The following is a 27482-nucleotide window of genomic DNA, read 5'->3' on the forward strand; positions in this document are numbered from 1 at the left end:
AAATAGGGGAGGGATGGTGGGGGGTGGGGAGCTGGGGAGAGATAGCAAGGGGAGAAATGCCAGATGTAGGTGATGGGGAGGAAGGCAGCAAATCACACTGCCACGTGTGTACCTATGCAGTAATCTTGCATGTTCTTCACATGTACCCCAAAACCTAAAATGCAATAAAATAAATAAATGGGGGAAAAAAAGATATTTTCCAAAGAGTAGTGAGATTACAACTGTAGGAAAAAAAAAAAAAAAGAAAAGAAAGTCTACTAAATCTTCCTGCAGGTGGAAGTCTTCTCTGTGTTTCGTTGAATTTATTCCTATAAACTTGCAACTACAGATCAAAAAATCCATGAATGAGGTACAACTAAAAAGATGTCTATAAAACCACTTTATAAGCTCCAATATTTAAGCAATGTAAGAATTAATCTAAACCTTCAGAGAGAGGCCATACTCTGTGTAAAAATCTGAAGGAGGTCCTCATGCTGGTTCCAATAATAGTTGTATTTCTTCGCTGTGTTAGGTGTTTCTTTAGAATCTCTGTAAAATGAGGACAAAAACACCCACTTCATAGGATTTCTAAATTAGGATTAATGGGCTACTATATGTAATGCCAACCACAAAGTAATGATGGGCAAATACTAACTCTTCTTCCCCTAACTTTATCAGAAATGGAAATAGATTTGTAAAAACAGGAGTCTTTATTTTACTTTAAAATACGAGGCTTGTTGCAACATAGGTCATAGCATTGTAAATATGTGTTTCTGTAATGTTAGCAATACTTTCAGCTGAAGTATGAAACAGTAATTAATTACACTTATTGCATATAAATCATCAGAAAAGGCATTATTCCTATAAAGGAACTTACAAATATGGATTCTGACTGGAAGCAAGAATGAAGGTGTGGCTGAGATAAAAGCTCAGGGCGTTCACAGTGTATCTCCATATGGCCACCTGCATCACAGGTCCAGGACTTAACACGTAGATAGTTTCCTGTCACTAGCAAAAGGTTAGCTGAGAGACAGAGTGTTTGATAGCCTCTGTTTTATTTAGCCTCTTTATAAACTTATATTCTTTAAAACCCCTGAAAACTAAGAAGCTAATCAAGCTTTACGGTCCTTCAAGAGACATTCCAACCACCACAGAGTATAAGCACATGATGAAGAGAAATGAGTGTCCCTTGAGAGTTGTTTAAAAGAGTTTGTCCCTCGAGATGTTGAGGAATAAAAACACCCACATAAAGTTGATGAAGACCATTCACCAAGTTAGGTCACAGCTATCTATTAATGGTAAGTGTGAAGAAGAAAAAAAAAATAAAATGCAGTGTTACACCAGAAACACCTAATCTTTGTCTAATGTTTTCATTAGTTCTACAACCAAAGACACATTCTGTTGTCAGTGATTTACTGCAACTGTCAGTGGTTTACCTTTTCCAGGATATGTACAGAAATAGGGTACTCAAGGAGCTGCTACATAATGAATTTAGTATAGCAGAAGAAAAGGCAAAAAGAAAGATAAATAGTTGATGGTGTTAACCTAGTTTAACATCATCAACTGTGCCTTACATAAGTGTTTATTGTACATTCTGACTTTCAAATGAGAATCACTTATCTATAGCATAAGTACTTTCACATGACAAGGTTTTTTTCTAAATATTATTTTCCAAAGAGGAAACAATTTCATTTTCAAACAAAATTTCTTGTTCTTGCTGAAAATGTGCACTTTAAAGAGATTTTTTAAAAGAAAAACTTCTTGCAGGTCATCTCTACCACAAATAAAAATGAGAAAATGTTCTTAAAGAAACTTTTGGCCCATAACCCTGTCTTCTGTCATCTCATGCTGGGTTGCCATTTATGTAAAGCCACCATGGGAGTCCTAAATGCCATGGTAGCTGTGTTCCTGCCAGCTTGTTTGTGGGATTGTGTGGGTCACCCATACTAGGGGTTCAACTTTAGTGCTCTTAGATTCACGATGACTCCACCAGAGGAGCCATCAATTCAATTCAAATTCAATCTCCAATCACTGTTCTGTAACAAATTGGTACATTGGGCTTTTGCTAAAATGGCTGCCTTATTCATGGCTTGAGCTATGTGTGAACTATAACTGCATTCTTTAAGATTGCCTTTTGCATGGAGTTAGAAAGAAGAGGTGTTAGTTTGGGGGACAATTTTTTGGAAGAGGAAGGATACTTAGATGCTAAATCAAACGATGAAATCACCCTCTTTGAGATCAAGGGATATCCTTGAGCAATATTAACAGATTATTCCCTTTTGCCTATTTTTTGTGACATTCTTACATAGAACATTATTGAGTTAGTATAAGGCAAGAAAGGAGAGTATCTATTCCCTAAATTTTTATAGCATGATTTATTTTATGTCTATATCAGTGTCTTTAGTGCTGCTTGAAAACAAATATAAAAACCCTTCACTTGGCAAAAACCTATTAGTAAAATGTAAGATTATTTCTGAAATGTGTACCACCAAAGGAAATATTCCAAAAGTTTACTTAATTATAAGAACCACATTTCCCAGAGTTAAACACCATAGCTTGAAACTCTTTATTTTTAGTTAAGCTAACTGCGTTGATATAAGAGAAGAAATGATCGCAGTAATCTCTGACAGCTAATAACTAACTCATAAGTTATTTTTAGCAGGCTTTAGGTTTCTTTACATGATGTTTTGTACCCAATCTTCACCTATTGTTTGAATTATTCTAATTGTATTTGGTTTAATGTACATTAAGAAAATGCTTGACTTCTCCATGCACACATTGACAGATGGGGAGGAGAGAGCTTCCAAACCTAGTACTGAGCTCCGCAGAGAATTTCAAAACTCCTTGCTTTGAGGCACTGAAGTGCACAATCATCAGGTAAACCGTACACACTAGGTGTTAATTTGCCTTAAATCAAAGGACAGAGAAAACCCACATTTGACTCTAGTCTGATACTGTGTAATACCTTCCATAGGGATTCAAACACATTAGTTTCAAGACTGTGATTTTCTTCCCTGCTTTCAATGATTGTAGCAATAGTCACCCAGCAGGTTTTCTTGGTCACTGTGAAGACTTAAGCAGAACTGACCGATTTTATTTGTCACTTCACACAAGTAATTGACCTTTAGATGCTAATTTTTAAAATAATTCCACAAGGTCCCTCTTCTAAATCCCTTTGGCCATGGTTTGAGTTCACATCCATGTGATCTCTCACCTGCTCATTGCAATAGCCTCTGCCTTGCTCCCTACTTTCCACCTAAGCCCTACCCTCAACCTCAATATCACCTCACCCTCATTGCAGAGCAAGATCCAAACAGCTCCAAACCTGACAGAGGTGTTTTTAAAGAATAATGCCGTTTATGAAACTTCTTTATGCAAGAAATAAATCCTTCAGTGGTTTCCCAGTACCTGCAAGGTAAATTCCAAAGTCTTTAACGAGGTACACCCTACTTTTCTTTTCCCTATGTACTCTACACAGGAGTTGTACAAACTCCAGTTCTTGGCTTGCCCATTTGTAGGTTGGAAAATCAATTTAGTTGGTCTAGCTAGCATTATATAATTAAATGTAATAAAATAGAACAGGACTGGGCGTAGTGGCTCACACCTGTACTCCCAGCACTTTGGGAGGTGGAGGTGGGCGGATCACGAGGTCAGGAGATCAAGACCACCCTGGCTAACATGGTGAAACCTCATATCTACTAACAATACAAAAAATTTGCCAGGTGCTGTGGCACGCAACTGTAGTCCCAGCAACTCAGAAGGCTGAGGCACAAAATAGCTTGAAGCCAGGAGGCAGAGGTTGCAGAGCTGAGGTTTTGCGCCACTGCACTCCAGCCTGGGTGACAGAGCAAGACTCTGTCTCAAATAAACAAATAAATAAATAAGAACAAAACAGACCAGGTTATATCACACATAATGAAATTAACTATTGCTTCTTGATATTTTGTTTCAGTACATATGTGGTAAAATGTATTACCTACTGTGAGTGGAGATAAAACATACAAACACACACACTGGGAGAAAAATCCCTTTTTAACACAGATAATTTGTGTTTGTTGACTAAAATATTTTTAAAAATTAGAATAGCCACGCCTGTAATCCCAGCACTTTGGAAGGCCGAGGTGGGTGGATCACAAGGTCAAGAGACCGAGACCATCCTGGTCAACATGGTGAAACCCCGTCTTTACTAACAATACAAAAATTAGCTGGGCATGGTGGCGCGTGCCTGTAGTCCCAGCTACTCGGGAGGCTGAGGCAGGAGAATTGCATGAACCCAGGATGCGGAGGTTGCGGTGAGCCGAGATCGCACCATTGCACTCCAGCCTGAGTAACAAGAGTGAAACTCCATCTCAAAAAAAAAAAAAAAAAAAAAAATTAGAATAGCAATAATTTTTAAACAACCAATATTTTACTACTCAGAGGTAATTTAGATATATGAATTTACTATTGTATGTTTCCACACACACACCTATACACATACGTGATTTATAGGCATAACTATACAAGATTTCATACACTTGGAAAGATTTCAAAATATTTGTTGATTGAATGAATAAATATGAATTTCATGTTATTAAGTAGAATCCCATTATACATAAACATGATTTTTTCCTACATAAGATATTGTGATCAGATTTTTATATCAATACATATTGGAGATACACTATTTTATGGGTATTTAGTATTTTATTTTTTGGATATATCAACTGGTACTTTTACTATCTTATAATATTAGACATTTAATTTCCAGTCACCCCATTATAAACGTCATTTTTGTATCATTATATAAGACCAAACATGTCTATATGCAGTATGTACCGATATATATGTATGTATATAGGTATACTTATGCACACATGTGTGTGTATTGTGTGTGTGTTTTATGAAAGTACTGTGCATGGATTTAAATGCCTTATACATATTAACTAATTTCATTACCAAAACAACAACTAGAGTTTCTATTATTTTCCTGATTTTGCAGAGGGGGAACCAAGGCACAGAGTTTAAGAATGTTGCTCAGGATCACATGTTAATATAAACAGGAGAGCCAGGATTTGAAACCAAATGGTCTAGCCCAAGAGTCTGAGTATCTACCACTACATCATGTTGCCTCTACAACTTTTGCAATTTTAAAAACTTGAAAGTCGACTTGAATTTAGTGAAGCTAAAATTGAATATAGATGCTACTTCACTTGTGATGGGGTTATGTCCTGATAAACCCATTGTAAAGTGAACATATGGAAAGTCAAAAATACACTTAATACACCAAACATACTGAGTGGTATAATTTATCCTAGCCTCTCTTAAATGTATTCACATTAAGCACTTAAATTAGCCTACAGTTGGGCAAAATCACCTAACTCAAAGCTTATTTTATAGTATTGAATATCTTATAATTTATTGAATATACATACTGAAAATGAAAAACATAGTAGTTGTATAGGTACTCAAAGTACACTTTCTGTGAGTGCTTGTTGCTTTTGCACCATTGTAAAGTCAAAAAATCCAAAGTCAAACCATCACACTTGTAAGCCAGAGGCACATCAAACATTGCATGGCTCATGAAAATGCTTTGTTCTACCTTTAGCTTTAATTGTTCTGCCCCTACCCTTTTCTGCTGGAATACCTTTGGCCATGCCTTAAGAATAGTGTTCAACAGCAGCCTCTTTGTAAAGGTATCTTGAATATGCTGGTCTTGTCAGGCAGAGGTTAAACACCTTTACTCTTTGTTCCTTTGGCTCTTCGGACATTCCTTTACTATAGCATATATAATATTATATTATAATTATTTCATCTATGCCTATCTTCTCCATTAGAGTAAGAACTAGCTCCTTCAGACCAATAATTCTGCCATTCACCTTTATACTCTTAGTGCTTACTTCGTAATTGTTAAATTGTAGTTGTTGAATAAATGAATAAATGAATAAAAGAAAGAAAAAAAATTAATTAATGGCTTTACATTTGTGAAACTGAATCTAAAAGAAAATAGTGAATTACATTCTAGTGGTTGGAGCAGAAGCATTTAAAAATTTTTTTTGATGCTTTCATTGCCATCTTTCCATATTACATTAATCATGTATGTCAAATCTTTCTCTTCATCTAGTCATCTGTTGTCATGTGGTTTTCATAATGCCTGTCACCACAAAACATACCATACCCTGGACTCCAAAGACAACAGCTCCAACTTTTTTTTTCAATGGATTCATCTTTAAAGAGTCAAAGTATCTTGAATTTGATTATGTCAGTAGAGTGGCTTGATAATAAAAATCGCTGCATAAGTGCTAAATGTTACCTTTGATCATTAAGTATCACTAGACATAGCTCAAATGATTTTCCTTAGTATAGACATGAAAGTGATTTTTCTAGGCAAAGAAAAGGAATTTGTTCATACTATTAAATGGGTTATTACTAGTGTATATATATATATATATATATATATATATACTCTATGATATATACTGGAAATCTTTTTCTTTTTCTTTCTATTATGCCTTGTGGATATAGCTTTATAAGTACTTTTGCAGAGTTAAGGCTATATTTCTTTACATCAAAATTCTTATACCTATATTACAAATTTTGAATTATAATGCTACTTCAATGAATTTTTCTGGAAAGAAACCTTCCAATGGATGCAGGATGCTGTGGGAGAAGTCCTGGTCACCTCAGTAATGGGGTTGGTCCAAGCAGGAGTTGAATAGAAAGTAACATTAGCACGGATGTGGTTTTCTGGGTTGGGAGGAGAAAAGGGAAGACTCAAAATTATTCCCAGACTGGTGAGGGCTGGGCTGAAATGTGCATACGTGCTCACTAGCAGACAGGGTACCATTATCAAGGGAATTCCAAATTGACAGAGAAAGAAGTAACAACTGTGTGGTAGGCAGAATATTGGTCTCAAAGATGTCCGTGTCCCAATCACTGGAATGCGTTGATATTTTACTTTACATGGCAAAGGAGAATTCACATCACCGATGGAATTAAGTATTTAGCTGTTCTTGAAAGATTTTCCTAAATTATCCAAAAGGGCTCCATGTAATTACAAAGGTCTTTATAAGTGGAAAAAGGAGGAGACAGGTAAGAAGGAACAGAGTGATGACAGCTTGAGGACTCAACCCACTGTGGCTGGCTTTGGAGATGGAAGAAGAGGGCCACCTATCAAGGGAAAGGGAGGTAGGCAGCTTCTAGAAGCTGGAAAATTTAAGAAAAAGAAGTCTCCCTTAGGACCTCCAGAAGGAATACAGCCCTTCTGATTCCTTGATTTTAGCCCATGCTGTTTTAGATTCTGAACTACAAAAGACAATAAAGTAATGTAAGTTTTGGTAATTTGTTAGAGCACTGGAATAATAATAGAAAATAAATACACTGCTGTTTCTACTTATTGAATGCTATCTATGTTTTTGATGTGCATATCTTATTATTTAGCAGCAAATTTTACTGTTACCTACTTTTGATAAATTGAAGGTTGAATAAGGTAGCATAGCTAATAAGTTTCTGAAAAGTACAACTTGCCTCTTGTAAAGGCTTGGGGCCCCATCTAAGCCCCAACTAGATATGGGTGGGATGAAGAAGAAGGAGGACTAAATCATGAAACACAGAATCATGCTTCCTATATTATTTCTCACATTTTATAATAAAGCTTATTTCCGGATTTAACCACATTAAGCAGTGTTCATTTTGATCTCATGATTTCAGAGTGGTATGGTCAGAGCATAAACATATTAGGTCCCAGCTCTGAGGCTGATTATTTGATCATTCTGAGTCTCTTCCTATATCCAATATGGATAATAATACTTTTCCTACTTTCTTAGCATCAAATTAGATTAATAAATATAAAAAACTGAAGTGACCAATAGTGTCATATCCATAGTATACCATTTTGTAGGCCTTAGAACATTTCTTTAGTGCACTGGCCTTTTTCTGACATATTGAAAAATTTGTGAAATCATTTTTACTCTGCCAGTTGATATGCTGAGTCAGTGCACAAGAAAAACAAAAGACTTTCCTGAGTTAATTGGTGATACATAGATATCCTTCACATGTATGTTTTCAGTTCATCAGCTTCCATAAATCTATTTGCAATGTAATATTCATCCCTTTTTAATAGAAAACTTTCCTTAAGATGTGATCTACAGTTCCTTATCTCTTAAAAAGAATAGATTTGCAGGACAATGTGTAGCTATTTTCTGAGATCCTATACTGTTTACCTGACCAAGTAGTTTACATCTTTATTATTGAATTTTAAGGCTAGGAAATGTCCATTTGACTTCCTTGAGATATAGGGACTCAAAACTGTATAAACAGAATTCATGTAGCCTTTTCAAATATTCTGCAGACAATTCTTTCACCTAGAAGAGCTAGTTCAAGGAACAACTTAGACAATCACATTTGACATTAAGGAAAGTCCTCTTTCTCTAAGCATGTGCATTTCCACCTTGCCTAAGTACATAAGCACTGGTGACCATTCAGGCTGCCAGGGATGGTACCAAAAGCTAAATAATAGGAAAAGGAGGTGATGTATTAGACTGTAACTGTCTTTGTAGGTTGAACTGCATCACAAGCATTACCAATATAGAATTCCTAGATCCATCTGAAAGTCTGCGTTCATCCTAAGGCTTATTCACCTGGCTGTAAACACATGGAAACTTCTCCAGAATAGCCTTGCTCTAGCATAGTGGCAACTCTCTAGGGTATTAGGACTGTTTGTGGTATGACATGATGAAGTAGGATAATGATACAAATGCTATTTTTTTTTCAGAGTCCTGAAAATAATATTCTGAAATTACAGTTTAAAATATAAGACTGTACTTGGCCTAACCCATGCTGATGTACACAGAAGTTGGGCTTCGTCAACCTCAAGCATGAAAAGTCCCTTGGGAGTTGAGTAGCTAAGAGATTTTAGAGCAAAGAAAGTGTTGTGGATCTGGGACCTACATGAAATTTCCAGACATAAAGAAGACTACTTCAGGCTAGGCAGGGTGGCTCATGCCTGTAATCTCAACAGTTTGCAAAGACAAAGTGGGTAGATCATTTGAGGCCAGGAGTTTGTTACCAGACTGGCCAACAAGGTGAAACCCCTTTCTACTAAAAATACAAAATTTAGCCAGGGATGGTGGCTCATGTCTGTAGTCCCAGCTATTTGGGAGGCTGAGGCAGGAGAATCACTTGAACTCAGGAGGCAGCGGTTGCAGTGAGTTGAGATTGCAACAGTGCACTCCAGCCTAGGTGGTAGAGTGAGACTTTATCTGCAAAATAACAAAACAAACAACAACAATAAAAAGTCTATTTCAGTAACCCAAGGCTTGAAATGGCCTAAGAAATACCAATTTAGCTCATAAGAATGATACTTAGAGCTTTTAGAATTCCACTTTAAGGAAAGCGTTGATCCTTCATGTTTATGAAATATTTATCACATGAATTCCCAGGCTAGAGACTATACACAAGAGAGTGGTAGTCATAGAGTACATTTTAATTTATTTTGTGAAACTATGGTTTGATCAAATGCTTTCTTATGATTCTGCCAATATGTTTGACCCTGTTTTAATCTTTTTCATTGTGTCTATCTTTAGTAAACAGGGAAAAAAATCCAAGTGGAATTAGAGTAAAAGGCAGCTCACTTTTCTTATTGTGAAGTTGAATCTCCAGGGGTACTCACGCCACAAGAATGAGCCTTCTTTCTTAACTCTTGTTTGGGCAGAAGCTTATCCTATAGACCAATTTGGTCTATCCAAGTTTATCCAAATGCCAAGGAACATGTTTGGTCATCTGAAGTTTTCATACCTCTTTAGTTTTAAGTGTAAATTAATTTTTAAAATTAAGAATAATTGTTATGAACAATTAAGCAGAATACCACATGAAGCATTAATCATTGTATTTGGGTGCATTAGTCCATTTTCAAGCTGCTCACAAAGACATACTCGAGACTAGGCAATTTACAAAGAAAAGAGGTTTATTGGACTTGCAGTTCCACATGCCTGAGAAGGTGAAAGACACGTCTCACATGGTGGCAGACAAGAGAAGAGAACTTGGAGAGGGAACCTCCCATTTTTAAAACCATCGGATCTCATGAGACTTATTCACTATTGTGAGAATAGCACAGGAAAGACCTGCCTCTGTGTTTCAAACTTCTCTCACCAGGTCCCTCCCATAACATATGGAAATTATAGGAGCTACAAGATGAGATGTGGGTGGGGACACAGAGTCAAACCATATCATTTCACCCCTTAGCCCTCCCCAATCTCATATCTTCACATTTCAAAACCAATCATGCCTTTCCAACAGTCCCCCAAAGCCTCAACTCATTTCAGCATTGACACAAAAGTCCACAGTCCAAAGTCTCACCTGAGACAAGGCACGTTCCTTCTGTCTGTGAGCCAGTAAAACCAAAAGCAAGTTAGCTACTTCGTAGATACAATGGGGATACAGGGATTGGGCAAATACAGCTGTTCCAAATGGGAGAAATTGGTGAAAACAAATTTCTGTAGCCCCATGCAAGTACAAAATCCAGCAGAGCAGTCAAATCTTCAAAGTTCCAAATGATCTTCTTTGACTCCATGTCTCATATCCAGGCCACACTGATGGAAGAGGTTGGTTGCCATGGTCTTGGGCAGCTCCGCCCCTGTGGCTTTGCAGGGTACAGCCTCCCTCCCAGCTGCTTTCATGGGCTAGTGTTGAGTGTCTATGACTTTTCCAGGCACATAGTGCAAGCTGTTGGTGGATCTACCATTCTGGAGTCTGGAGGATGGTGGCCCTCTTGTCACAATTCCACTAGGTAGTACCCCAGTGGGACTCTGTGTGGGACCTCCAACCCCACATTTCTCTTTCATACCGCCCTAGCAGAGGTTCTCCATGAGGGTCTCGCCCCTGCAGCAAACTTCTGTTGGGCATTCAGGCATTTCCTTGCATCTTCTGAAATCCAGACAGAGGTTTCCAAACCCCAATTCTTGACTTCTGTGAACCTGCAGCCTCAACGCCATGCGGAAGCTGCCAGGGGTTGGGGCTTCCACCCGCTAAAGCCTTGTCCCAAGCTCTATGTTGGCCCCTTTCGACTCAGCTGGAGCAACTGGGAAATAGGGCACCAAGTCCCTAGGCTGCACGTAGCATAGGAACCCTGGGGCTATTTTCCTCCTAGGCTTCTGGGCCTGTGATTGGAGGGGCTGCCATGAAGACCTCTGACATGCTCTGGAGACATTTTCCCCATTGTCTTGGGAATTCACATTCAGCTTCTTGTTACTTATGCAATTTCTGTAGCTGGCTTGAATTTCACCTCAGAAAATGAGATTTTCTTTTCTATCGTTTTGTCAGGCTACAAATTTTCCAAACTTCCATGTTCTGTTTCCCTTTCAAAACTAAATGCCTTTAACAGTACCCAAGTCACCTCTTGAAAGCTTTGCTGCTTAGAAAGTTCTTCCACCAGATACCCTAAATAATGTCTCTCAAGTTCACATATCTCTAGGGCAGGGACAAAATGCTACCAGTCTCTTTGTTAAAACATAACAAGAGTCACCTTTGCTCCAGTTCCCAACAAATTCCACATCTCCATCTGAGACCACTTTAGCCTGGACCTTATTATTCATATCACCATCAGTATTTTTGTCAAAGTCATTCAACAAGTCTCCAGGGAGTTCCAAACTTTCAACAAGTTTCCAGGGAGTTCCAAGCTTTCCCACAGTTTTCCCATCTTCTTTTGAGCCCTCCAAGCTGTTCCAACCTCTGCCTGTTACCTAGTTTCAAAGTTGCTGCCACGTTTTTGAGTATATTTTCAGCAATGCCTCACTCTACAGGTACCAATTTACTGTATTAGTCAGTTTTCACAGTTTTGATAATGACATGCCTGAGACTAGGCAACTTACAATGGAAAGAAGTTTATTGGATTTATAGTTCCACGTGGCTGGGGAAGCCTCACAATCATGGCTGACGGTGAAAGGCACGTTTCACATGGCAGCAGACAAGAGAAGAGAGCTTGTGTAGAGAATCTCCCCTTTTTAAAACCTTCAGTTCTTGTGAGACTTATTCAGCATTATGAGAAGAACACAGGAAACACCTGCCCCCATGATTCAGTGATCTCCCACTGGGTTCCTCTCACAAAATTTGGGAATTATGGGAGCTACAAGATGAGATTTGTATAGGGACACAGAGACAAATCATATCAATGGGTCAATAAGAAACATTGTATTTTAAAGGCACTCCTATTTGTCTCTATATACATTGCTTGAGCATGAAAGAAGCAAGCAGGGACCTTTATTGAGTTACCAGAAGTATAGGTGGCTAATGTGGGGTATGGCTAATGATTCACAGATTTATGGGAAATGTTAATTTCACCTTGGAGCCTCATAAGAAAACACCTGACCCTGCAGGAAGTATTTCAAAACATGTTCCTTCCTCCTTGCCATAACATACAGAATATAGACACATAACATTCAGCCTATCCCAACCTCTCTTAGATATACTTTATATGGTCAAATAACATGAATATTTTGTTCAATAACCATGTCGACGACTCTCAAGTTTTTTACAATTTGATTCTTAAAAGTATAATCTAATATAACAGTTATAATGACTGTGGAATATTTTTCATGCAGCACCTAGCATGAGCTAGGGTTGCATTTCTCAACTGCAGCTCCAATGTTTCCTTTGCTGTGACACTCAAGAAGACTATTTCAATGGTTTCTTCAGATTTACATTAAAATCATGTCCCATTTTAATTTTCTGGTATTTTTTTGAACCATGCTTTCCTTATGTATCTGATTTGGTTTCTTTCCCTTCTTACTTCCCTCCTCCCCACCTTCCTTCTTTCTTGCCTTCCTTTCTTCCTTTTTATTGAGATCCTGATTACCTTTACTTTGTAACTTTTTATGAAAAGATAGATATTTATTTTCATCCTATTCTTTATAGTGTACAGACTTTTACCTATTTTAGCTTTCTTTCAGAAATAATTCCATTGTTCTTTTTAAAATATCTATGCTTTTCCAGTTTTATTTTATTTTGTTTATTCTTTTTAGGCTTTTAATTTTTAATTTTCTGGGCACATAGTAGGTGTATATATTTATGGAGTACATGAGATTGTATGATACAGGCATGCAATGAGTGATAATCACATCAAGATAAATGGGGTTTTCATCATCTCAAGCATTCATTCTTGGTGTTACAAACAATCTAATTATACTTTCTTTAGGTATTTTAAAATGTAAATTAAATTATTATTGACTATAGTCAACCTGTTATATTATTAAATACTAGACCTTGTTCATTCTATTGTTTGTACTCATTAACCTCTCCACTTCCTTTAACTCCCATTACCCTTCTCAGCCTCTGGTAACTATCATTCTGCTCCATGTTTCCATGAGTTCAGTTGTTTTAATGTTTAGCTCCACAAGTAAGTGAGAACATGTGAAGTTTATCTTTCTGTGCCTGGCTTATTTCACTTAACATAATGATCTCTAGTTCCATCCATGTTCTGGCAAATGACAGGATGCAAATGACAGAATCTTATTCTTTTTATGGTTAAATAGTACTCCATTGTGTATATTTGCCACATTTTCTTTATCCTTTCATCTGTTAAGGACAGAGGTTGCTTCCAAATCTTGGCTATTGTGAACAGTGCTGCATTAAACATGGGAGTACAGATGTCGTTTGATATACTGATTTTCTTTCTTTGAAGGATAAACCTAGAAGTGGGATTGCTGGATCATATGGTAGTTCTATTTTTAGTTTTTTGAGGAACTTCAACCCGCTCTCCATAGTGCTTGTAATGATTTACACTTCCACCAAGAGTGTACGGGGTTTTCCTTTTCTCCACATCCTCGCCAGCATTTGCTATTGCCTGTCTTTTGGATATAAGACATTTTAACTGGGGTGAGATTATATCTTATTGTAGAGTTAGTTTGCATTTTTCTGGCAATCAATAATGTTGAGCACCTTTTTATATACCTGTTGGCCATTTGTATGTCTTCTTTTGAGAAGTAGCTCAAAAACCATATGATCATTTCAATTAATGCTGAATAAGCATTTGATAAAATTCAACATCCCTTCATGATAAAAACCTTTAAAAAAACTGGATATAGAAGTAATTACCTCAACATATAAAAGCCATATACAACAGACCCACAGCTAATATCATATTGAACGGGGAGAAACTGAAAGACTTGTCTCTAAAATCTGGAACTCAGCAAGGATGCCCACTTTCATTACTGTTATTCAGAATACTACCAGAATATGAACTAGAGCAATCAGATAAAAGAAAGAAATAGAAGCCATCCAAATTGGAAAGGAAGAAGTCAAATTAGCCTTGTTTGCAGATGATATGATTTTATATTTAAGAAAACCTAAAGACTCCACCAAAAATATAAGAACTAATAAATTTAGTAAAGTTGCAGGATACAAAATCGACATACAAAAATCAGTAGCATTTCTGTGTGCCAACAGTGAGCAATCTAAAAAAGAAACCTGGAAAGTAATCCCATTATAATAGCTACAAACAGAAATAAATGCCTAGGAATTAACCAAAAAAGTGTAAGATCTCTGCAACAAAAACTATGAAACACTGATGAAAGAAATTGTAAGAGAACACCAAAAATGGAAAGATATTCCATGTTTACGGATTGGAAGAATCAGTATTGTTAAAATATCGACACTACCCAAGGCAATCCACAGATTCAATGTAATCTCTACCAAAATACCAATGACATGCTTCACAGAAATAGAGCAAATAATCTTAAAATTTATATGAAATTACAAAAGATCTAGAATAGTGAAAGCTGTCCTTAACAAAAATAACAAAATTGGAGGAATCACAATACCTGACTTCAAATTATACTACAGAGCTATAGTATCTGAAACAGCATGATACTGGCATAAAAAACAGACACATAGATCAATGGAACAGCATGGAGAACCCAGAAATAAATTCATATATCTACAGTTAACTCATTTTTGACAAAGGTGCCAAAGCCATACATAAGGGAAATGACAATCTTTTCAATAAATGGGTCTGGGGAAACTGAATATCCATATGCAGAAGAATGAAACTGGACTCCAATCTCTTGCCATATACAAAAATTAAATTAAAATAGACTTAAGTCCTAAATCTAAGACCTCAAACTATAAAACTACTAGGATGGAACTTTGGGGAAACTCCAGGACTTTTGACTGGACAAAGATTTGTTTAGTAATACCCACAAACACAGGCGACCAAACCACAAACTGAAAAATGGGATCACATCAAATTAAAAAGCTTCTGCACAGCATAGGAAACAGCCAACAAAGTGAAGAGACAACCCATAGAATGGGAGAAAAAATTTGCAAACTATCCATCTGACAAGGGGTTAATAACCAGGATATATAAGGAACTCAAACATCTCTATCAAAAATATCTAATAATCTGATCAAAAAATGGGGAAAAGATGCATTTTTCTTTGGGTCTGTTGATTTCACTTTCTCTGGAACATCTTACTGCCTTTATATTTTCTTTATTTCTCTACCTTTATTTAAACTCAAGTTCTGTAGAGGCCTCATTCATTCTGTTTGCTTGGGTATCTCTACATATATCGTCTTTCAGCCCTCTACCCTTCCTTGTATTTATGCTACATTATAATTTGGCAACTTCCTTCCCCTGCTCTCCTGAATCACAACCACTGTTTTCTAGGTGCCATATTCAGTGGTGTGCGGTAAAAGTTTAACATAGGTTCTCGAAATATACATACAAACAAATTCTAATTTTCAGCATTTTCTGATTTCAATTCTACAAATATTCCCATCATGGCAGACACCAAGTTCCCAACTTGAGGTCACGACCATAGAATAGGGAACAGATGCCTGCTGCCCACCCCCACCTCCACCAAGGCCAGCATCTTCCCAACACCACAGATTAGAGCCATTTTAATGAGATATTTCTAAAGAACAGTCATCCTTTTTCTGACTCAACAAAGCAACTTGGATATAATTTCATCTTATTTGGGGTCTCTGGGTCATTATCATAAACAACACAGTCAAGGGCAAAAAGTGATTTCTCAAGAGGTTCTGACATTTAGAGAGAAGATATTAGCCAGTAAACTAAATGGCTAATTAACTTAAAATGGAAGTTAGATGAAATAATTAAGTGAAAAGTACAATGGTATTTTATTTTTGAAGTCTTTGCTTTTGTTAGTTAGCTTTTTAAACGTATAATACTCAAATCTAGTTTTCACAGTTTGCATAGTTGGTATAGCTGCCCTTCTCCATATTCTCGATATGCTCTTCTCTCTGTTTTTCATGTCTTTTTATCTGTTCTCTTATTTCTTTCCACCTCAATTAATTTTTTAAGTTCTCAGGAAATAAATATTAATAAACAGAGAGAGTGCCTTGAATGTAAACTGCATGTTTTCTCATAGTGGCATTAATTTGGCTTCTCTTTCATTACCTGTGTTTTCTTTAATATTGTAAAAGAGAATGCTCTCCATGCATCTTCTGACAGAAAAGGAAATGAGTTTTTCTATATTTGAAAAGTTCGCTTTAAAGGTTTTTGTCATGCACAACTGCTTTAAACTAGTGTTGTTTTTCAGAATGAATAGCCCGTAGCTGCTCTTCAGTGTTCTTTTTTTTTTTTTTTTTNTTTTTTTTTTTTTTTTTGGTATTTTAGTTATGTTTAGACATTTAAAAAATACATATTTGTATCACTGATGGACCAATAAATAAAATGCTGCATAGAAAGGTTGAGAGGAACTGATTTTTAGGGAAAGGTTCCTAGGGACTAGTTAAAGTCACAAGCAGAAACAAGCAGAAGATTGAAAATGCTGTGCTTCTTCTTACCTTGCTCTGATATTTTACGTTTTAGCCATTTCTGGACATTGATGGGTTCAGGAGATGAATCCTGAATGAATCCTGATTCATACCACTCTGTGCTCAGGAAATACCCGTGAAATGAATGTCAGTCTGATGTGGTTGTCTTTAGGCATTCGCTCTCTTCCCTTTTCCTCCACAGCTTGCTGAAGGCAAATCTTAACCCAGGTAAATTCAGCTTGCTGGATGGAGAACATTTCTTTATGTCCAAGGAAATTAAAGCTATTCAACCATACACCTGCCACATAACTAGAAAACTATCTAGGATGCCATTTTCATTTCAAAGCTGCAGTTTCCAGTGCCATCAGTATGGCTAATCACTGGATCATTTTATTAGAGTTACTGTTTTATCAATACAAATCTAGAAAAATACCTGAAATGTATAATGATTAATGTCCAAATAGAATAGGTGAAATTGTAAAATTTTTTACTGTAGAATACAAGAAACACTGTTAGTGCATGATAATGACATTTTTTGGTATTCACTGGACCATATGAAATACATTTGTTTCATCACAAATGGTTGTGTGTATCTTGACACATTTTATAATTGTTTTGAAATGTAGATGTATGTAATACAAATATAATATAATGTCTAAAATTGTAATGGCCTCATAATTTCTATTGGGTATTCTAAAAGGATGCTATCTAACCTAAGGTGAATTTTCTTGTTAGGTATATGATCACAATAAAATGTGATTCGAAGGGGTTGTTTAACTCTAGCTTTAGATCAGGGTCTTGAGCCCAGAGTAAGGAAATAAGTAAGCTTCATTTTGAACAGGTGGTTACCCATTGTCAGCACTGGCAATCTAAGGAAAGGAAAGGAAACAGAACAGATTTGGCTAATGTATATTTCACACAGGAAAGCAGGGATAAGTAGAAGTTTTTGTTTTCTTCTGTTTTCCAAAATGATACAGTTCTAGTGTCCCACGCCTGGAGTTCTTTGTTTTTGATCCAATTATGTTATACTAAGCCAATCGTTTTATTAAAAATAATGATATAAAATAAGCCAAGCCACAGAAAGATAAAGTTCACATGTACTCACTTATTTTCTGGAGCAAAAATTTAAAACAATTGAACTCATGGAGATAGAGAGTGGAATGATGATTACCACAGGCTGGGAAGGGGAGCAAGGAGAGGATAAAATGAGGATAGTTAATAAATACAAAAATAGAGGTAGATAGAATAAGTAAGATCCAGTATTTGATAGCACAATGGGTTGACTATAGTCAACAATAATTAATCACATATTTTAAAACAAAAGAGTGGATTTAGAATGTTTCTAACAAAAAGAAAAGAGGAATGTTTGAAGTGATGAAACATCTGATTACTCTGCTGTGATTATTAGATATGTATGCCTACATCAAGACATCACATGTACCCCATAAATATATATTTACCTATTATATACCCCTAATAATTAAACATAACTTTTTAATATAAAAATAAAAATGATGAACTTAAAACATAAAAAATCTGTCTGGATTTTCTACTGTAGAAAATGATTTAAGAGGTGTATCTCTAACTCTCCAGATAGATTCAAAAATCTATTCATACTTGAAGTTATAATGCTCAAAGCTATCTTAGTATTTTCTGAAACACAATGCATGAAACAGCACATGAAATAAGAATGAAAATTCTAATAATAACGGTGACAAAAAGTGTGATTGAAATTGGATATGCAGACTCCACCAGCAGTGAGATAATGATTAAAATGGTATCATGATGCTTTGATTAGACGCTAATGAACTTTCTTTTTTTTGTTGTAGCTCTCAGCATTAGAGAGGCAGATCTTTGATTTCCTTGGTTTCCAGTGGGCGCCTATTCTTGGAAATTTTCTACACATAATAGTTGTCATATTGGGTTTGTTTGGAACCATACAGTACAGACCTCGATACATCATGGTGGTAAGTCTTATTTTTACCATTTCTCCTCATATATAATTCAAAATTTCTATAAGAGTATAAATAAAATAATTCTAAGTGGCCCCTTCTGATATGATGTGGCATTGCTTTTATAGCCTTCAAATATTAAATTTTGTTAAGAAGCGATTATCTGTGGAAAATATAACATAATGAGTATTGTACGGTGAGATCGACGCATCACGCTCATAAGTGTATGATGGCGTGGTGTCACTCACAGTGTAATGGAATTCAAGTTTTATAGGGAAATTCAAAATAGGGTTTGGATAGAGTAGGTCTGCTTATATTCTTGGATATATTCTTTGGATAGAGGAGGTCTGCTTATATTCTTGGTTATAGAAAAGTTAGAAGCAATGTACATTAACTATCAGTGTATTAATTTATCATAACTTTCAATGACATTTGTCACTAACTTCAAAAACCAAATCTATCTAGCATAATTGTTTAATCACTGAAAACAATAATATGTTTTAATTTTAATTGATTTAGGACATTACAAGTGCATGTACGTATGGATATTTGGTACACATCCCTCATGTATTTCATACTAGATGTTATTGAATAGTTTCTCATTTGTCAAGATAAATTTGAAATATAAATCCAAAATGTGGTCAGTACACACTCCATTATGGGACAGTTTAATGAGGTGTATGCTATGACCCACAATCTAATGGAAGTTATTTACAGTAATTAGTTGTCTTTCCTATAATATAAAAAGAGGGCAATACTGTAGGCCACACACTTGAGAAGGTTGTGAGAAATAATATGCATATACAAGTATTGTAAGTTGGAGTAACATGCTATAAAATGTTCATTGAGCCTGAATAAATATACGGTGTTCAGTAGAATTACTGTATGTTTTCTTGGGACACACTGACATTGCCTCACTAGAAGAAAATCATAGACTTAAAAACATGTCATCTTTCCATGTTGTCATAATCTAATTCCACCTTTAGAAAATAATAAAGTTGTAACTTTTCTCTATTAAATGCGTCCATTCTCTATTTTGATTTTTAAACTTGGCTTTTTGATATCTTTCACTATTTCACAGAGATGTAGGTATCTGAATGGACCACACTCAAATGGCCTTGGGAGCATTTGATGGCTTTTAATTCGCTGCAAGGACTAAACAATTTCTGCTTTACTTTCCTTCTCTTAGGGAAAACCACAGCCAGGCACAGTGGCTCATGCCTGTAGTCCCAGCATTTTGAAAAGCCAAGGCAGGAGGTTTGTTTGAACTCAGGAGTTAAAGAGCAGCTGAGGGTTTTGTAGAAATCCCAAGTCTACAAAAAGTACAAAAATTAGCCAAACACTGGGGCATCTGTGGTCCCAGCTACTCGGGGAGCTGAGGCAGGAGAATCCCTTGAACCCAGGAGATCAAGGCTGCAGTGAGCCGTGATCATGCCACTGGACTCCCGTCTGGGCAACAGAGAGAAACCTGTCTCAAATAAAATAAATACATAAAGGTAGCCTCTGCTAAGTAACTACATGATCTCCTAGAAGGTGATTTCATGGAGTTGGACTTGCAGCCTAAGATGCTTTCATTTCATGCATAATCTCAAGCTGTTGTTGAATTCTAAATGTCTTCCAGTTTGTTACTATGAATATAGAGTACTTTTACTCATTACAGACTTTTTTTTAATGATTTTGGTGTTCTGCTGAGAAACAAAATGCCTGGTGGCTTTGAAATCATTGATGGCTTCCAGAGAATGAAGCTGTAGGTATATACCAGTGACATCTAGTTCTGCTGATTTTACCCACTAAATGTTAACCCTATCCACTATCCACACAACTGCTGCCTTGGTTGAGGATTTTCCCCTCTCTCTTCTATACGTGGACTTTACCTCTTATTTTCTGCCTTCCTCCCTTCCAACTTGCTCTTTGTGCTTTTCTCAAATCACTGGCTTAAAACCGCCACTGGCTCCTTAGCTGGATAAAATCTAAGAATATTCTTCCCTGATGTACTTGACCTAACTCATGTCTCACAATTCTTTTTTACTTCCTTCCTTCCTTTTTTCCTTCCTTCCTTCTGTCCTTCCTTCCTCCCTCCCTCCCTCCCTCCCTCTTTCCTTTCTCCCTCCCTCCCTCCCTCCCTTCTTCCTTGCTTCCTCCCTCCCTCCCTTCCTTCCTCCCTTCTGTCCTCTCTTCCTCCCTCCCTCCTTTCTTTTCTTCCTTCTTTCCTTCCTTTTTCCCTATTTCCTCCCTCCCTCCCTCCCTCCCTCCCTTCTTTCCTTCCTTCTTCCCTTTTTCTCCTCATCCTCTTTCCTTTACTCACTTCTTTCTTTTCTAACTTTCGTTCTCCCTTTTTTTTATTCACTGCTAATTCAAAAGATATTTACTGAGCTTCTACCCTGTGTTTGACATTGTTTTAGGTGTGGACTATACTGGTGAGCAAAAACAAACAGACATATTGTCTGTCTTCCTGGGTGCTTACCTTACAGTGCAGTGAAGAGAGGTGTGCCTTTATCAAACAATTATCCACATAAATGTTAAATTGCAACTGTGTTAAGTGATATGAAGGAGCACACTGTGCCATGAGGTTTCTAATGGGGTATCTGACTTTAGCAGGGCAATGGAGTTAGTCACCCTACAGGGAGATGAGGTTCAGGTCTGCAGTACAAGTAAGAGAGTGAGTCCACCAGGACGAAGGGAGTGAAGGGGAGTCTGGGCAGGAGGCATCACAGGCCCATAGAAGGGGGACTTTCACAGCGGTTCTGATTCATTCATTAAGCATCTATTGAGGACATATACTGTGCTAAGGTTGGAAAAATAGGAAAGAATTCAAATGTCAAAGGCCCTGCTCTGCAGGTGCTAACATGTAAGGAGTGAGGAGGTGCAGGTTCTGGGGCTCTCTAGAGGTGGGGGAATGGCAGTGAAGAGGAATGAGACCAGAAGCAGGGCAAGGCCTGGGGGAGGCCCTGAGCCAGGTGTGGAGACCCAGAAGGGCGGAGAGTCTGCACAGCTCAGTGTCATGGACCTCCTGCTGCACCTGCCTCACCAGCCCTGTGCTCTGGTAGCCTTGCCTGGAGTTTGTGTCCCCGCCTAGCAACGTTTTCTCAGTTTCTCATGCACACCTCCTTCCATACGCCTTAATCAGGAATCACTCTCTGCTTCTTCACCTGTAGAGTGTCTTGAGTTTGTTTTATAATTTGTCCATGTTTATCTCTTCTAGGCAAAGTGTTCTTTGAGAGCATAGAATGTAATGAGTGCTCAATACATATTTATTGATTATTTATCCTATCTAGTGCCCTACTAGTTCACAGAGTCCACCCACAATGAAACTGCTGTCACTTCTCTGCTGGTACCCTTTCCTTTGCTTCTTTCTCTCCTTTCTCCCTCCTGTGTGTAGAGGAAGGCAGTTTTAGGTCTTTCAGAAACTTCAAAGAAAAGCATCAGTAAGACTAACAATCCACGGTTTTGCTCATCTTGATGGTCTCTTTTAATGGGTTATGCCAACCAGGCTCTCTCATTTTATTTGTGCTCTTATTCAAGATCCTCTCTCAGGAAGGGGAGAGAAAGAAAGCAATGAATTGTTGGGAAAGCCTCCACACCAAGCATGTCATTCAGTTTCATTCTCACAAATATCCTACAGGGCGTGTGTCAGCCCATCTAATTTACCAGACAAGAAAAGAGGTCAAAAAGGTTGACTGACTAGCCCAAGGAGCCTAGGTGGTAATAGGCAGCAGAACTGGGTGGGTACTGGCCTGTGATTGTTAGGTTCAAAAAGCTGCTGTAGCATCATCTGTGCCTTGTTTTCACTGCCAGATTCCAGATGATAATGTTACCATTGTCAGTATAAGTTGTGATACAGGAAATAATCGTGGCCTGCCTCCCAGTCAGATACTGTTACGTCTACGAAACTGGATTACCTCTTATTCTAACGTGGGTATAAATTATCTGTTTGATAAAAGTACCTAAAGAATCATTAATCTGTGAGTATGGGAAACCTGTTCACAAACACTGCCTTTTATAAAAAGGGCATGTTGTTATTTGAGAAGGTTTTTTTTTTTTTTTTAATTCATCCTTGAGTTGTTGTCACAAATGCTTTGGTTTGAAGCTACAACTGGTGTCCTGGAATTAATTCTGGTATTAAAAAGAAAACTGAAGATGAATGTGGCATATGTCCTATTAGAGGCGGCAGCTTTTCAATGGCAGTAAGCAGAGTCCTAGAGCAGAAATCCATACTGACTTTCTACTGTGAGGGGAAAGAGCTTTTTGATTGCAAGGGATTTTCTCTCAAAATCGCTTCTGCTATTTTTAGTGTTGGCTTCCTTTATTGGCTGAAACCACCACACAGATAGTTCAATTAAATTTAATCCATTTCAAACTAACAAACACTTTGGAGCACCAGGTATGTGCTAAGTTCTCATGCAGAGATTAATAACATATACATGTTTGCTGCGATAGTTTAACAGAGCTTTAGGTTTACAAAAGCACAGATAATTTAATACCATTTTGGACAAAAAACAGGGTTCATCACAGTTGAATCTAGGTAATTGACCACCCCTATGAAACTGCTTTGGGTAAAGGACCATGAATCTCAAGCTTTCCAATGCCTATAGTTTTTTCCAAACTCTCAGAGTCTAAATCAAATCTTATGAAAATTGTTTCTTTATCTACCCTTCCAGCACCTCCTTCATTCCCCGTTTGCCTGCCTTGTTCCAGCCATGCCAAATGATTTGTATTTTCCAAAGGCCACATGCTGCCCTTGACTCTTCAGATAATACATACTACACCTTCTGCCTGGAATGCCTTAATCTCCTATCCTTTTGGAAAAACCCTTAATAATCCTCAATTAAATAGTCACATTTTAAAAGCCTTACTTGACCACTTAATGCAAGGGAAAGTGCCTTTTCCCTTCTGCTGCTGTAAATCCTGGTAACTTTCTACCCCAACACCCTGCCTTACCTATCATTGCTTCCCAACCTTTCTCTCCCCATTCAACAATGCGTACTTTTGGAAGGCAGAACTGTGCCCATCTATTGCTGTATTCTAGGCCTATTCCTCTATGTACAGACCATTACATATGCTTCATACTTGATGGAGCAAATAATAAATGAATCAGATATTATTGGATGAAAGGATTTTATAAGATAGAATGGACAGGACAGGAATTTTTTTTTTTTTTAACCTCAGAACATGTCATCAATGCACTGCCTTGCTTATCTCAGCCTGAACTTGGCTGAGGAAATTATATGATAAAATAGTATGTGCTGTACTACCTGCACCTACCATTAGCTGACTTACTCCTCAAGACTTATTTTTTTTCTAAGAAATATAATGTTGCAAGCTCCTGCCACTATAGTTGAGGATGCCTCACCACAAAAACTGTTAGAAAAACCTCCCCAATTCACAGACTCAAAAAGCAATAATTCCCTTCCAGATGCTATCACCCGGTTAAGGTGCAATTTACTATTTCTATATTTACTTTTAGAATACAGAAGCAACCTTGCCACATAGTACTCCTTCACTTGTTAAAGTTTATTTTGGCTAAAGTGGAATGTGTACATTAGGGCAGCCATCCCCAACCTTGTTGACACCAGGGACTGGTTTCATGGAAGACAATTTTTCCAGAGGCTGGGTGGGATGGTTTGGGGATGAAAGTGTTTCACCTCAGATCATCAGGCATTAGTTAGATTGTTCTAATTAGCTGCAGCCTAGGTCCCTCGCATGAGTAGTTCACAATACGGTCGTGTTCATATGAAAATCGAATGCCATGCTGATCTGACAGGAGGGAGGGCTCAGGCAGCGCTGGTCTGTAGCCTGGAGATTGGGGACCCCTGCATTATGAGAATACCATGGTCAGACTTGGGTTTTGAATGGACTTTATGTGCTTCATTGGGTATAAACAATATGAAGCAGTGAAATCATATTTACCAGTCACAAGGCATTGTTGTAGAATAAATGATTTCCTATCTGTTTACTCCTCAAATATTCTTTTTCATTTTACTTGTAAAATTCAAAACAAGATTGTTGCCTTAGAATTACTTAAATCTTTGTTATTTCATGGGTGATAATTTAATCAAGCAGGTTTTAACTCATATAAGGATGAATTAGCAAATTTGTTAAATGTTTTTTGAAGTAAGATTAACCTTGAAATTAAAATGAGCTCAAAACTGCCTTAAAATTTTTTTTTCATTAGACTTTAAGTTCTGAGGTACATGTGCAGATCTTGCAGGAGTGTTACATAGGTATACACATGTCATTGTGGTTTGCTGCATCTACCCCCCGTCACCTACATTAGGTATTTCTCCTAATGTTATCCCTCCCCAATTTCCCCACCCCTGCTATCTCTCCCCTAGCCCTCCCATCCCCCAACAGACCCCAGTGTGTGATATTTTCCTCCCTGTGCCCATGTGTTCTCGTTGTTCAACACCCACTTATGAACGAGAACATGTGGTGTTTGGTTTTCTGTTCTTGTGTCAGTTGACTAAGAATGATGGTATCCAGCTTCATCAATGTCCCTGCAAATGACATGAACTCATTTTTTATGGCTGCATAGTATTTCATGGTGTATATGTGCCACATTTTCTTTATCCAGTCTATCATTGATGGGCATTGGAGTTGGTTCCAAGTCTTTGCTATTGTAAAGGGTGCCACAATGAATATATGTGTGCATGTGTCTTTATAATAGAATGATTTACAAGCCTTTGGATACCCAAACTAATAATAAGGATTACTGAGTAATAACTAATAATAGGATTACTGAGTCAAATGGAATTTCTATTTCTAGATCCTTGAGGAATTGCCACACTGTCTTCCACAATGGTTGAACTAATTTACACTCCCACCAACAGTGTAAAAGCGTTACTATTTCTCCACATCCTCTCCAGCGTCTGTTGTCTCCAGATTTTTTAATGAGTGCCATTCTAACTGGGGTGAGATGGTATCTCAGTGTGGTTTTGATCTGCATTTCTCTAATGACCAGTGATGATGAGCATTTTTTCATTTGTTTGTTGGCTACATAAATGTCTTCTTTTGAAAAATGCCTGTTCATATCCATCACCTACTTTTTGATGAGGTTATTTTTTCCTTGTAAATTTGTTTTAGTTCTTTGTAGATTCTGGATACCCTTTGTCAGATGGGTAGCTTGTAAAAAAATTTTTCCATTCTGTTGGTTGCCTGTTCACTCTAATTATTGTTTCTTTTGCTGTGCAGAAGCTCCTAAGATTAATTAGATCCAATTTGTCTATTTTGGCTTTTGTTGCTAATGTTTTTGGTGTTTTAGTCATGAAGTCCTTGCCTAGGCCTATGTCCTGAATGGTATTGCCTAGGTTTTCTTCTAGGTTTTTGTGGTGTTAGGTCTTATGTTTAAATCTTTGATCCCTCTGGTGTTAGTTTTTGTATAATGTGTAAGAAAGGGGTCCAGTTTCAGCTTTCTGCACATGGCTAGCCAGTTTTCCCAACACCATTTATTTATTAAATAGGGAATCCTTTCTCCATTGCTTGTTTTTGTCAGTTTTGTCAAAAATCAGATGGTTGTAGATGCGGGGTGTTAATTCCGAGGCCTCTGTTCTGTTCAGTTAATCTATAACTCTGTTTTGGTACCAGTACCATGCTGTTTTGATTACTGTGGCTTTGTAGTATAGTTTGAAGTCAGATAGTGTGATGCCTCTAGCATTTTTTTCTTTTTGCTTAGGATTGTCTGAGTATGCAGGTTCTTTTTTGGTTCCATATGAAGTTTAAGATCGTTTCTTCTAGTTCTGTGAAGAGGGCCATTGGTAATTTGATGGGGATAGCATTGAATCTACAAATTACTTTGGGCAGTATGGCCATTTTCATGATATTAAGTCTTCCTATCCATGAGCATGGAATGTTTTTCCATTTGTTTGTGTCCTCTCTTATTTCGTTGAGCAGTGGCTTGTAGTTCTCCTTGAAGAGGTCCTTTACATTCCTTGTTAGTTGTATTCCTAGGTATTTTATTTTCTTTGTGGCAATTGTGAATGGGAGTTCACTCATGATTTGTCTCTCTGTTTGTCTGTTATTGGTGTATAGGAATGCTTGTGATTTCTGCCTGTTGATTTTGTATCCTGAGACTTTGCTGAAGTTGCTTATCATCTTAAGGAGATTTGGGGCTGAAATGATGGGATCTTCTAAATATACAATCATGTCATCTGCAAATGGAAACAATTTGACTTCCTCTTTTCCTAACTGAATACCCTTTATTTCTTTTTCTTGTCTGATTGCTCTGGCTAGAACTTCCAATACTATATTGAGTAGGAGTGGTGAGAGAGGGCATCCTAATCTAGTGCCAGTTTTCAAAGGGAACACTTCCAGTTTTTGCCCATTCAGTATGATATTAGCTGGGGGTTTGTCATAAATAGCTTTTATTGTTTTAAGATACGTACCACTGATACCTAGTTTACTGAGCATTTTTAGCATAAAGGGCTGCTGAGGCAGCAATTAATAGTCTACCAACCAAAAAAAGTTCAGGTCCAGTCAGGTTCACAGCTGAATTCTACCAAACATACAAAGAGGAACTGACATCATTCCTTCTGAAACTATTCAAAACAATACAAAAAGAGGGAATACTCCCTAACTCATTTTATGAGACCAATATCATCCTGATACCAAAACATGGCAGAGATACAACTAAAAAAGAAAATTTCAGCCAAATGTCCATGATGAACATCGATGCAAAAATCTTCAATAAAATACTGGCAAACTGAATGCAACAGTAGATCAAAAAGCTATCCATGATCAAGTAGGCTTCATCCTGGGGATAAAAGGCTGTTTCAAAATATTCAAATCTATAAACATAATCCATCACAT

At 37.2% G+C, this 27482-nt stretch overlaps 1 protein-coding gene across 2 annotated transcripts in view; it reads left to right on the plus strand.

The window, feature by feature from the left end:
- Positions 1 to 27482, plus strand: part of NKAIN3 (sodium/potassium transporting ATPase interacting 3) — a 652954-nt gene that overhangs the window by 283050 nt on the left and 342422 nt on the right. For both annotated transcript variants that reach the window (XM_017507350.2, XM_017507352.2), the window contains exon 2: positions 18558 to 18695. In XM_017507350.2, coding sequence (XP_017362839.1) covers positions 18558 to 18695 — 138 coding nt within the window. The remainder of the gene's footprint in view (positions 1 to 18557; positions 18696 to 27482) is intronic.

This window comes from Cebus imitator, unplaced genomic scaffold (assembly GCF_001604975.1).
Source record: "Cebus imitator isolate Cc_AM_T3 unplaced genomic scaffold, Cebus_imitator-1.0 Scaffold373, whole genome shotgun sequence".
Taxonomy (NCBI): domain Eukaryota; kingdom Metazoa; phylum Chordata; class Mammalia; order Primates; family Cebidae; genus Cebus; species Cebus imitator.